This window comes from Punica granatum, chromosome 7, assembly GCF_007655135.1.
Source record: "Punica granatum isolate Tunisia-2019 chromosome 7, ASM765513v2, whole genome shotgun sequence".
Taxonomy (NCBI): Eukaryota; Viridiplantae; Streptophyta; class Magnoliopsida; order Myrtales; family Lythraceae; genus Punica; species Punica granatum.
Genome location: NC_045133.1, coordinates 10562796 through 10573940, shown reverse-complemented (window position 1 = coordinate 10573940; position 11145 = coordinate 10562796). Strand labels below are relative to the sequence as shown.

At 37.9% G+C, this 11145-nt stretch overlaps 1 protein-coding gene across 4 annotated transcripts; it reads left to right on the top strand.

The window, feature by feature from the left end:
• The first annotated feature begins 5729 nt into the window (after nucleotides 1-5729).
• On the top strand, nucleotides 5730-10868 carry LOC116214871 (ER membrane protein complex subunit 7 homolog). Of its 4 annotated transcripts, none has more exons than XM_031550352.1 (8): nucleotides 5730-5921; nucleotides 6596-6720; nucleotides 7086-7129; nucleotides 9249-9357; nucleotides 9675-9738; nucleotides 9825-9941; nucleotides 10023-10131; nucleotides 10461-10868. In XM_031550352.1, the coding sequence occupies exons 1-8, from the start codon at nucleotides 5745-5747 to the stop codon at nucleotides 10550-10552; spliced, it is 837 nt and encodes a 278-aa protein (XP_031406212.1). In that variant the 5' UTR covers nucleotides 5730-5744; the 3' UTR covers nucleotides 10553-10868. The 4 variants fall into 4 exon arrangements, with proteins under 4 accessions (XP_031406212.1, XP_031406211.1, XP_031406214.1 ...); XM_031550351.1 differs by having other exon boundaries at nucleotides 9246-9357; XM_031550354.1 differs by having other exon boundaries at nucleotides 5783-6023.
• The last annotated feature ends 277 nt before the right edge of the window (nucleotides 10869-11145 follow it).

The following is an 11145-nucleotide window of genomic DNA, read 5'->3' as shown; positions in this document are numbered from 1 at the left end:
TCAATTTTGTAGTTGCTTTTTCGATTTGATCCCTGAAAAATACACTACTTAAGTAATTATAATATAATTACATAATTAGTCTCTAAAAGTTATCGCCTAAACAAATTGATCTCAAATGTCTTCAAATCCCAACCGCATTTGTCCTTTCGCCTCCTGGATATGATTCTTAACCGAAGAAGTGAGGCAATCCGTCGTCCTCCGATTCAGAATGATATGTTCTATGTTAGACCCAAATTCCCGAAATCCCTGAGTAAATCCTTAACCGTATCTCGGATAAGCCGTTCAATGCGTGTTTGAATTAACAAATTCCCCTGAACCCTAACCAAAGTACCTAGCCCTACCCATCAATATCGTCCGAACTCCTTAACAAATCTTCAGTGTTGATTCTCGCTCATTGCGATTCGAAGAAGCTGCAATGGTACGAAGTCACTGAAAGGGTTGGCGTTAGTTCTTTGTTACATATGACCTCCGGTCACTACTATATACTTCAGATTCATTGAAACATTATTATTATCTTGAGGGAAGTGAATGCGGTCTCTGTATTTGATGTATGTGGTTTCAAAAGTATCATTTTTGTCTACATCAAGCTTGACATTAACTTTGAATATTTGTTGTCTCAAAGGTATCGTTGCCTGGAGTGGATGCTGATGATTTGTTATTATTTTTAGGATCCATTAATTTGTTTTTTAGCAGTGATTTGTACTAAAATAATAACATAAATAAAACTTGATGGCCAGTACCACCTCGGAAGATCATGCGATGGCCGGAGGGAAGGGTAGCTGTGATAGGGATGTTCATGGGTTTCGGTAAACAGGTTTTAACCCTGTCCAAACCCTCACGAATAATAAAAGGGTTTTGCCCGTTCGGTCGTGAGAAGGGTTTAGGAATTTTTCATCAGAGCCCTATAGGGTTTGGTTTTTGGCATGAAAATCCATCCCAAACCCGTTAAGTTTAAAATTACTAAAGTACCCCCGTTAAGGAGCTTGTAGAGGATTTAGTTTATGGAGTTTTATGTGTTTAAATGAGTTTAGTTCTTTTAATGGAGTGAATCGTTCGAATTTATTACGGATTGTGTTGGAAAAAATTAATTTCTTGAGACTCGTTTAATTTAATCGATATTTTTATTCAATAAACTCGCGAGTTTCGTTTATTGTGGCTGTTGTTTAGGTTATATTCAAGTTTGTGTACAGTGGACATAATTGCCTTAATGGTGAGAGGGTTGTTGGTGAAAATCCGTTAAGTTGTTGGGAAGGGTTTGAGATATCTCTCACAAATTCTTAACGGGTTTCGGACGAGTTTGGGGATAGACCCTCCCTAAAGGGTTTGAATTTGAGAAGGATCAAGTCGTCCCAAACTCTACCCACGAACATCTCTAAGCTACGAGATGGTAGCAACACTGGCTTTTTTTTAGTAAATTTCCAAATAAAGAATTTCTTTATTAGTTTTATTTTTATTTTTAATTTCTTTTTTGGATTTTCGGTTAACTTCAACTTAAAAATTAAAGGTGATGGTCTAATGGTTCCAAACTTACTCCCATGTGGTTTGTTAACCATCGGTTTGGTGTTCGAATTCCCTCTATGCATTTGTGTTAAAATATTTACTAGAAGTGTACTCTTCATTTGGCTTGGGGGACGGCTTTTGTTAATTATAATAGGCATTTGATGGTGCTATGTTGACGAAGTTAATGCTTGTTTTGATTATTCAGTTTGTCTGATATGTTCGCAGTTGAATATGAGAGGCCGATCATTGCATCATGAGTTGGCAAAATTGCCATCACTGCTATCCATCATAATTATTCATAAAAAAAACATAAAAATTAAAGGGGAGGAGAGAAGAGTAACATTTGCTCTAGGCCATAGTTGAGGAGGCCATTGTTATGAAAAGTTAGTTTATGGGTCGAATTTTTAGTGCCTTTATAATTTAAAGGCTAAATGGTATTTTTTCCATGTTACTTGCATGAATTTATTCTATTTTTGACAACCTATCAATTGAATTTTATAAGATAGATTCTACAATAGAACCCCAACTTGTGTTACATGATAGAACATTAATTCAACAATTAGATTCCATCAACTTTTAATCTCATCATTCCATTATTTACATATTTTGCTTATATAACTTCTAGTTTTTCGTATTTTCATTTCACAATTTTAGCTTATAATATTACACCACTATTTCCAAATCTTTCTGCTACATGTACCAATCACATTCCGTTACGTCACTTATCATCACCACATCACCGAGTCAGACCATACAAACCTATTTTAAAAGAAAATCAGTCTACTTTACGTAGGAAGGTTTTAATTTATGGACACGTCAACGACACGACATCAACACGTAAGCGATCATCTAATTTTATTGTACTTTACATGTGGCCTGATGGATTTATGACTCTGTTAAAAAATCTATGGCCAAAATATTATTTTTAATATTAAAAGGACTAGAAAGAAAACTAGCATTCTACTATAAAACATAATTTGGCATTTAATTGTAGAATTTGCAATTTTAAAACTTTTTTTCGGTTATAAGGAAAGTTCGTGACCTAGTACAACGACATAAAAATTTTCGTTTGGTTTCGTAATTAGATTTTAAAATTTTAACTCTAACTTTAACTCTACTCACTACACAACAAAAATCAACTCTTCAAAGTAAAAAAGGTGGGCCCCATACATAAACCCACATATAACTCTATTTACTCAATTTAATTTTTAATACTAAATTCTCTCAATTATTCATTACTTTTTCACACTTTTTCTCATAATTCAACAATACAATTATTACAACCCAATTAAAATTAAAACTCAACTCAACTCAACTCTAAAACCAAACAGACTTTTAATAACTAATAAATGGACATGAGTAGTCTAACTGAACATCAAACATGGAATCTATTGGTTACAAAGCGAGGGCATACGCGACTATACTACATTCTTTTTTGATAATTTCATAGTTTTTTTTTCTGGATGATTTAGCTTTTTAATGTTGATAATATCATTTCCTTAGAGAAGGCATAATGGATATGGACCTTTGCTCTTCATAGCCTATTCCAATCCCTTGCTAGAGTTTATTTGATTATAAAATCTCTCTTCGGGGTAGATCTAATGGAAATGCCTTTCAAATAGTTTGATTAGTGAAAACACGTTTCTTGGGGGTGTTGCATCCTTTTCTAAGCTCAAACATTTTTGTAGTTCTTTTTAGAAAATGTTCATTATGATCCTCAACCTTACACTTTCGCGTTATTAGTCCTAAAGCTACTTTCCGGCTAATTCAAATCCTCAATCTTCCCTAATGGTTCATTTTTTATCCTATTAATTATTACTTTTTTAATTAAAGATGCATGGGTGACATTTTATTTTAATGAAAACTAATTTTCAAAATACTAAAAATACTTAAAAAGAAAAAATAATTTTTTTAAAAAAAGAAAAACACATATTTGAATGGAGAAAGGGAGGAAGCCTGTGATGGGGACTCGTTGACACCCCTCCCTCCCTGAGGTCAAGCTAGAATCTTCCAATTAGGGGAAGACGGGGACTTGCTAGAGGCACCCCTTCTCCTAAGAGGTTGCCTATGAGTTCTTCTCTGGTTCCCTCCCTTCTTCGATCAAATTGTGATTTCCTCTTTTTTCTATTCTTTTTTACTTTTAAGTATTTTAAGGATTTTGAAAATTAACATCAACATTTTTAATTAAAATATAAGAATAGGACTAAAGTGAATAAGATAGAAAAGTCTGAGGACTAAATCGGTGCAAAATAGGTTTATGACTAAAATTTTAGGGTTAATCACATCAAAAATCATGAATTTTCACCAAATTTCCAAATCTAGCGGTAACTTTTTCCCCCTAAATCTAGCGGTAACTTGCTGACGTTAGTCCAAATCTAACATCTGTCCCCAAGTCCATTAATTTTGCTATTGTGGCAAATAACGATGGTGACGGAGCAAACGGAACCCAATGTGGTAGTGACTGAGCATTTTCCATTGATTTGTGGGTCCCACTAAAAGCAAAAAGACACTTTCATCTCCTAAATCTAGCAACAACTTGCTGACATTAGTCCAAATCTAACCGTCGTCCCTAAGTCTGTCAATTTTGCTGACGTGGCAAGTAATGACGGTGACGGAGCAAATAGAATCCGACATGGCAGTGATTGAGCATTTTTCATTGATTTGCAGGTCCCTCACCGTCGCCACCTGCATTTCATGTCAGGAATCCACTTTCTGCCTTCATTACTATCACCATTGCCACTTCCATCTCCTGCTTGTCATCACCACAACCACACCATCAACATCATCATCCTCATCCTTTGCCTATCATTGCTCTTCCCCTTACCTTGTGGAGCTGTGGCCAAAAGGGAATGATGAAGAAGATTGAAGAGATGTCGGCAGCGGGGTCGAGAACGGATTCGGTAGTATCACAACAAGTGGCTCGAAAAACAACGACAGCTTGGGAGCTTAACGGGGGAAGGTTGGAGCCGTGGCAACAACTCGGGAAGGAGCTTCAGGAAGCATAGCCTTGAAAACCGAGCAACAACAGTAGGAGTGAGGAAATAAGAGCAGGTAATAGGTGGTTAGGGTGGGCTTGGTGATAGCGGTTATGGTATAGAGAAGAGGGAAACAGACAACCAAAAGTGATAGAAAGAGAGAGAGCAGGAAAGGAGAGGGACTGTAAGAAGGAAGAGGAGGAGGACATAAGAAGATGGAGATGATGATAGTGGTAGTGATAGTCAAAGGAGACTAAGTAGCAGCGGCAACAAGTGGGAGGCAAAGGTGCAACAACAACGACAATTGTTAAAGAGCTTGGAGGGGCTGTAGTGTGGTGAGAAGGGAAGGGGGATGGAGAAGAGATGTTAATGGAGATGAGAAAAACAAAGGATAGAGGAGGAGAATAAGCTGATGAACTACGGTGATGAGAGTGAAAGAGGGAACAAGCTGGAGGTGATGGAAGGAAGCCGAGAATGATAGAAATGATGATGAAGTTGGAGAGAGGACGATGGTGGTTGTGGCGTTGGTGATGGTGGAAGGAGGTGCCTGAAGAGATCCAAATGATGATGGAAATGGATGGTATGAAGGAAAGGAGGAGAAGGAAGTGACAGAGGCTGAGGAAATATGGGGATGGAGCAAGCAGAGGATGAAAAGGAAGGTTGCCGAGGAACGGTGAGGATGGAGAAGAGATGGAGAATGGTAATGGAGATGGAGTGAAAAGAGAACGTGGAGGAGATGGAAGAAGCAGAGGGAAAGAAAGGAGGATGAGAGGATAGTGAGGTCTATGTGTGTGCCGTTGTATGTGACTGTGCATGTATGTGTGTTGTTGAGGGAGATAATGAAAAAGAAGAAGGAAGAAGGTACATGAAGGATTGATAGTGATGGTGTTGGGTACATGAGGCTGCAGAGCATAAGGATGACGGGGGATGAGCATGGCAGTTGACCAAAAAGAAAAACTAGAGGAGGAAGTAGAAGAGAGGAGAGAGGGTTATGACGAAAGAAAATGCTCAATCACCGTTTGCTCTGTTATCACCGTTACTTGCCACATCAATAAAATTGACAGACATGAGGACTGATGTTAGATTTGGACTATCGTTAGCAAGTTGCTATTAGATTTGGGAAAGAAAAAGTTGTTGCTAGAATGACTTTTGGCGTGATCAATCCAAATTTTCATCCAAATTTTTAAATGGGCAAAAGATTGAGGACCATAATTTACTTTTACTTTTCTTTTTATTTTTTTAATTTAATTTCAAGGGAGATCTAAAGAAATGAAACGAACAGAACAGAGCCTTCGATACACTCGAGCTCAGGGCTGCGGAGAGATTGCCCAACGTCGTCACGCGGCTGCTCTCCACCACCCCTTGCCCGCTGTGCACCTTGGCGACGTCCGCCTCACCAGTCACCGGCCTCACCGCTCTCCAGCCTACCGGTCAACGATTTCCTCTGTATATTACCTTCTAACTAAAGCTCTCTACAAGCTCAGAATTTGCATTTAGGGGGTCCGTCTCGAATTTGAGCTTTACGGTGTCCATAGCCCCCACACAGAGGTGGGCAATCGGATTATAGACTCTTGAACTAGATGTATGAATGATCGCTGGTCTGCTAATCTGTTTCTCTTGCAAAATAAAAATATGGAATTGGTTTGATTATGATCTATGTGCGCCCGTGTTGGTACTGCTTGATATTAAGATGATATGAAATTTAGGGACGTTGTTCATGCTTTTGGACTTTTACTCGAGGAGACGATGGTGGCGTGTTTCCCATGACAGTACTATATGGATCTTAGAGATGTTTGGATTTTAAATATTAACTTCTGTCAACAATATACTGTCAGAAATCCAATTCTAACAAGTGGAAATTTTGTTTCTACTTTGCTATTGAGGCGGGCGGGTTAACCCCGGATGGGTTGAATTGGCTCGAAATGCTTGTCAAGACAGTGAAAAATGTTATAAATGCGTTTTTATCCATTTATACTATATTTCTATTTTACCACTGAAATTGTGTTCTTTATAGCATAAAACGTCCGTCAATTATTCACGTATAGGTCTAAAAGTTATTCTATAAGCACTTATTCATTTGCATAGAAACTCGATTCTGACAGCCTTATTATTGAATTCAGATTGAGAGCATACTGGCAATGATGGAACTGGAGAGATGGGGCCCATCTAAGTTCCTGCCAACATCGAGGCTGTTGATTGTCCTGGCCTTCGTCTCTTGCCTCTCTTGTGTATTTGTTGCCGGACGGTAAGTGATTTCTTCTCTTCTGTTTCACGGCCTGCTCAGGAAATCACAATCAGGGTTCTCTCTTATATATTTACCGAATCTCTGTTGATTTAGTGCGATTACTATAGAAGACACATTTGGAGAAGGGGATTCAGTATTTTTTTCTTGGATGATTGATGTTTGTCAAAATCCTAACCCACTAAACCCTCAATTGGGGCTGTTATGGATACTCATTGCCCCTATTTTTAGTTTGAATGTTGATTTACATTTCTAGTTTAGTTTAATTTGAATGAAAAGGAAAATGATTTTGCTAGTTTAGTTTAATTTGGATTTTAGTCCATTCAGGGGTTGATGCAGTAAGCCATTTTCTCCCTGGAATTTTGCAGGTCAGCTGATGGTTACACTATCAACGGCCGTGTGAAAATTCCGAGTGAGTTGAATATTTTATCTTTTCTTAATATGTTTATTGGCAATTCCCCAATCATTGATTTATGTATTCAACTTGATTGTTTGTTGTAATCATGGATTGAAGCAGCTGGAACTGTATGCATTCATTCTGTTCTAGCAGATTATTCGATAGAATGAATCACTATAGAGTATGATTTGTGCTACTAAAGGTAGCCTAATACGTTCATGTCGTAATAGGGGATTAGATGTTTACTTGATACCGGTTTACGAATTGTACAATGACTGAGCTAAAACAAGTTCATTGTTGCTGTAGATTGTTTAGAGATGGAATATTAACTCGTACTGTCATATTGGATTATTTGATGTTGTGAAGTATTCAAGGATAATTTGCTACTGGCTTATAGCATGTGCAATCACTTATCTAACCAAGTAAGGTTATTGTTGCTGTAGGATTAGATCTTTTACTTTATACTGGTTTATAACATGTAAAATCACTGATCTAGAACAAGTCTATTATTTTGTAGATCATTCGGAGATGGAATATTAACTGATACTTTTACATTGAGTATTTGATGTATGAAGTTTTATGGAGCATAATTTCAGCTATTTAGACTAGTAATATATATTATCGGGGGTAAAATATGTGTTGGTTTCTATACTGGATTACAAACTGTGCTGACGATCAAGTGTGAATCACCCAAACTGACCTAGGTTTCCTGGTTAGCTTGGTTTTCCATGTTGATTGCTTTCGATCATTACAGTTTGGCAATGGATTGCAAGTGTAAGAACTGGGGTTATAGTTGGCTTATGGCATGTTTCTCTTCGAACAAAATATAATTTCTGACAGGTTAACGATGAACCCCTTGTTTTTTAAATCATCTTGGTGACATGCTTTTCTTTGGATAAAATATAGTTTTGCGCTAGGGATGATATCCTCGTTTCACTTTATCTTCTTTGTTTTCCTGCCCTCTTGAGTTCTTTAAGTTAACCCTTCTGGAACTTCCCCTAATTAGAGATTCCAGTCAGACCTAAGCCTACCATTACTGTTGGTTCTTTTTCACGAGATCTTCTGTCATAGAGAATGCTTCCGAATAGACTGAATGAATTATGACTCGATAAGTTTCTCCTGGCCATAATCTGAGTCAATAAACTTCTACCATCTACCGCTAGAATGAATTATGAAAGAATAGATGCTGTTTTGCTCTTGATTCGTATGTCCTGGCTCTAGAGAAGCCTGCTTCCTGCTCGAAAGGTCTTGGCCCAGACCGATATGATATCAGGGTACTCCTTGATTCTCCAATATCCTTTTTTTTTTCCCTCTTTTTCTTTTTCTGATTTCCCTACTTATAAAAACAAATCCCTTTTCCTGCCTAATATTTCGAGAAATACGCTTTGGTGCAACGTTGAGGCTGCTCCAATAACTAATTTACAATGAAACCATCTTTTTTTGCAACACCAAGGTGAGTCTTGTGCATCTTATGGTCTTGTCCGCCATAAAGCCTGTATTAGCAAGTCTGTATGCGGGTGTCCAACCCTTCGATGTACAGTTTAGCAGTAATAACTATAAGAGTTGGTAAGGGAAGATGGCGTAGTTTCAAGTCTAGTGTCCATTTCATAGTAAAGTACTGCTTCCTCCGACTATTCTTGACTAGACTGCAGAAACTTAACCACAACTGAAGACAGTTATCAACGTAGAAGGTGCATGTGGAGATCTTATTGAGTTGAAAATTATCTTTCAAGAAAATCACGAACCCTGAAGCTAATGAAATTATTAGCCTATTACATTGTTGCTTGATATGTTTTTGCTTAATTAGGATGGAGATTCAATTGTATGTATATTTTGAAGACTCTCATATGTCCAGAATTATTTTTTTGGCCATCCTCATATGTCCAGATTGAAAGAGTGTCAATTTTACTAAAACTGTCCTCGTCTTGCATGCTGATATCTAGTAAGAAGTGAAGGAAGAAATGATTAAATGCAATTTTCACCTTATAAATCTGTATATGTTAGCATATTAACATGCGATTGTTATTGTTACTTAGCATATGATTATGTGATTGCTATTGTTCCTTATGGTTGTTTTCTATGAATATTAGAAGTTTCTAACTTAAGGATGCAATGTGATGATGCATTTTAGCAGGTGCAGGAGCAAAGGGATTTGGCCTTCTAGGAAAGATATCAGATGTCAAAGTTATACTGAATGGTGGTCAGAAGGTCACTTTTTTGAGGCCTGATGGATATTTTTCATTGTATCCTTTTCCTGCTTTAGATTATCACTTTGCATATCATCTGGGGCTTTTCTTTTGGGATTACTCAACTGGCCTTGTGGAAAAACATTTTTGCTATTGTTCGGAATATGACTAATTAGTGGACGTGCCACATAAAGAGCATTCTTTTTGTTAATTTTATTTTCATAAACCTTCAGTTTTGTATATTTTTGAAGTCCCTGATGAAATGTCATTTGAAGAAGCTCTTAATGATATCGTAGTGTCCTTATGCTTGTTATGGAGACAGATGGTTAAAAATTTGTTTTGACTCCCAAAGATTCCTTAATGTGTATAACAAGCTACAATGTGCCCGCTGGGACTCATTTAATAGAAGTTGCTGCCATCGGCTATTTCTTCTCTCCGGTGGGTAACAATTACAACATTATCCCAATACTCATTAGTAGGTGCTATTGTTGGATTTTAGATGAATATATTGCTGTATTGCATAGGTCCGGGTTGATGTCAGCGCTAGAAATCCGGGGAAAGTTCAGGCGGCCTTGACAGAGAACCGGAGGGGACTAATTGAGCTGGTTCTGGAGCCATTGAGAGAAGAACAGTACTATGAGGTTTAACCAAACTTATTTTGCCTTCCCATTTTTTGATTTATTTGATAATTTCTGTCGATCATATTTTTGTGTATGTTTCAGATTAGGGAGCCCTTCTCGATAATGTCCGTTGTGAAAAGTCCAATGGGCTTGATGATGGGATTCATGCTGATTGTTGTGTTCCTGATGCCAAAACTAGTGGAGAATATGGGTAATGTGCTTTTTACTTCTCTCAACAGATTCTTTAATCATATTCCCGGAACTGGCATGGCTGAATATGTGTAAATATCTGGTCATAAGTAATATCAATTTCGAATCTGAATGTGAATTTTATGAGTTTCATGTGACTTTGTATCAATCAATGACTTGTCTCCTGAATGATCTCCACAAGCTTAGGGAAGAGAGAGAATTAGCGCTTGACCTAATGATATGAATTGCTTTGTCTTTCCCTGGATATTTTGAAAACCCACAAATCAAGGTCGATAAGAGTGATTTGAACTTTCAGCTGATCTACATGAATTTGGTACTTTTTGGCAACAGATCCAGAAGAGATGAGGCGGGCACAGGAAGAGATGAGGAGCCAGGGAGTCCCATCTTTGTCTAGCCTTTTACCCAGTGCTGCAAGAAATTAGAGGCACCCCTACCACATAATGATCCAGAATGTGAAGAGTGATCGGGCAGTGAGATCTCGAGGCTCTTCTTGCTTACGTTTTTGGACGTCCCTTGAACTTGCATGACCATTGCTCTAGCGTCTTTGTTTTTTATTCCTCTGAATTGAGTTTTACGAGAGGTCGGACATCCATCTTTTGCGATCCAGCTGAGGTTCAGCTGACAATAGGAACCGCCAGCTTAACCAGTTTGTTGTCAGTCATCGTAAACCTAAGTAGATACTGAATCTATGTTATATATCTTTTTCCTTAGCTGCAACAGATCATCTTTGTTTTCGAAGGGTTACTTCGTAAGCTCGTGGTGTATTTCCGAGTTTGGTGTATTGCAAATACAACCTTGGACGAGGTTGGCTTGCCACCTTCAACAGCACCCAACCACGCAAATCGAGATCTCAGAGGAGGCTGTCAACGATCTTGCTGAGGCAGTGATGGCCGGCATCGGGCCCTCACTTCCCTACTCGGTCTTTTTCACAATTGATGCAGATTCGTAATTAAATGAAATCCTCTGGAAATTTCTGTCATTGTGATCACATTATATCCCAATTAACCACTTTGCT

Bases quoted from the DNA above. Each gene is read 5' to 3' on its own strand.
- LOC116214871 (XM_031550351.1), top strand. From the start codon at position 5,745: ATGAAACGAACAGAACAGAGCCTTCGATACACTCGAGCTCAGGGCTGC. The intron at 7,130-9,245 runs GTGAGTTGAATA...GATGCATTTTAG, and splicing joins CGGCCGTGTGAAAATTCCGA to CAGGTGCAGGAGCAAAGGGA. The intron at 10,132-10,460 runs GTAATGTGCTTT...TTTTGGCAACAG, and splicing joins AAAACTAGTGGAGAATATGG to ATCCAGAAGAGATGAGGCGG.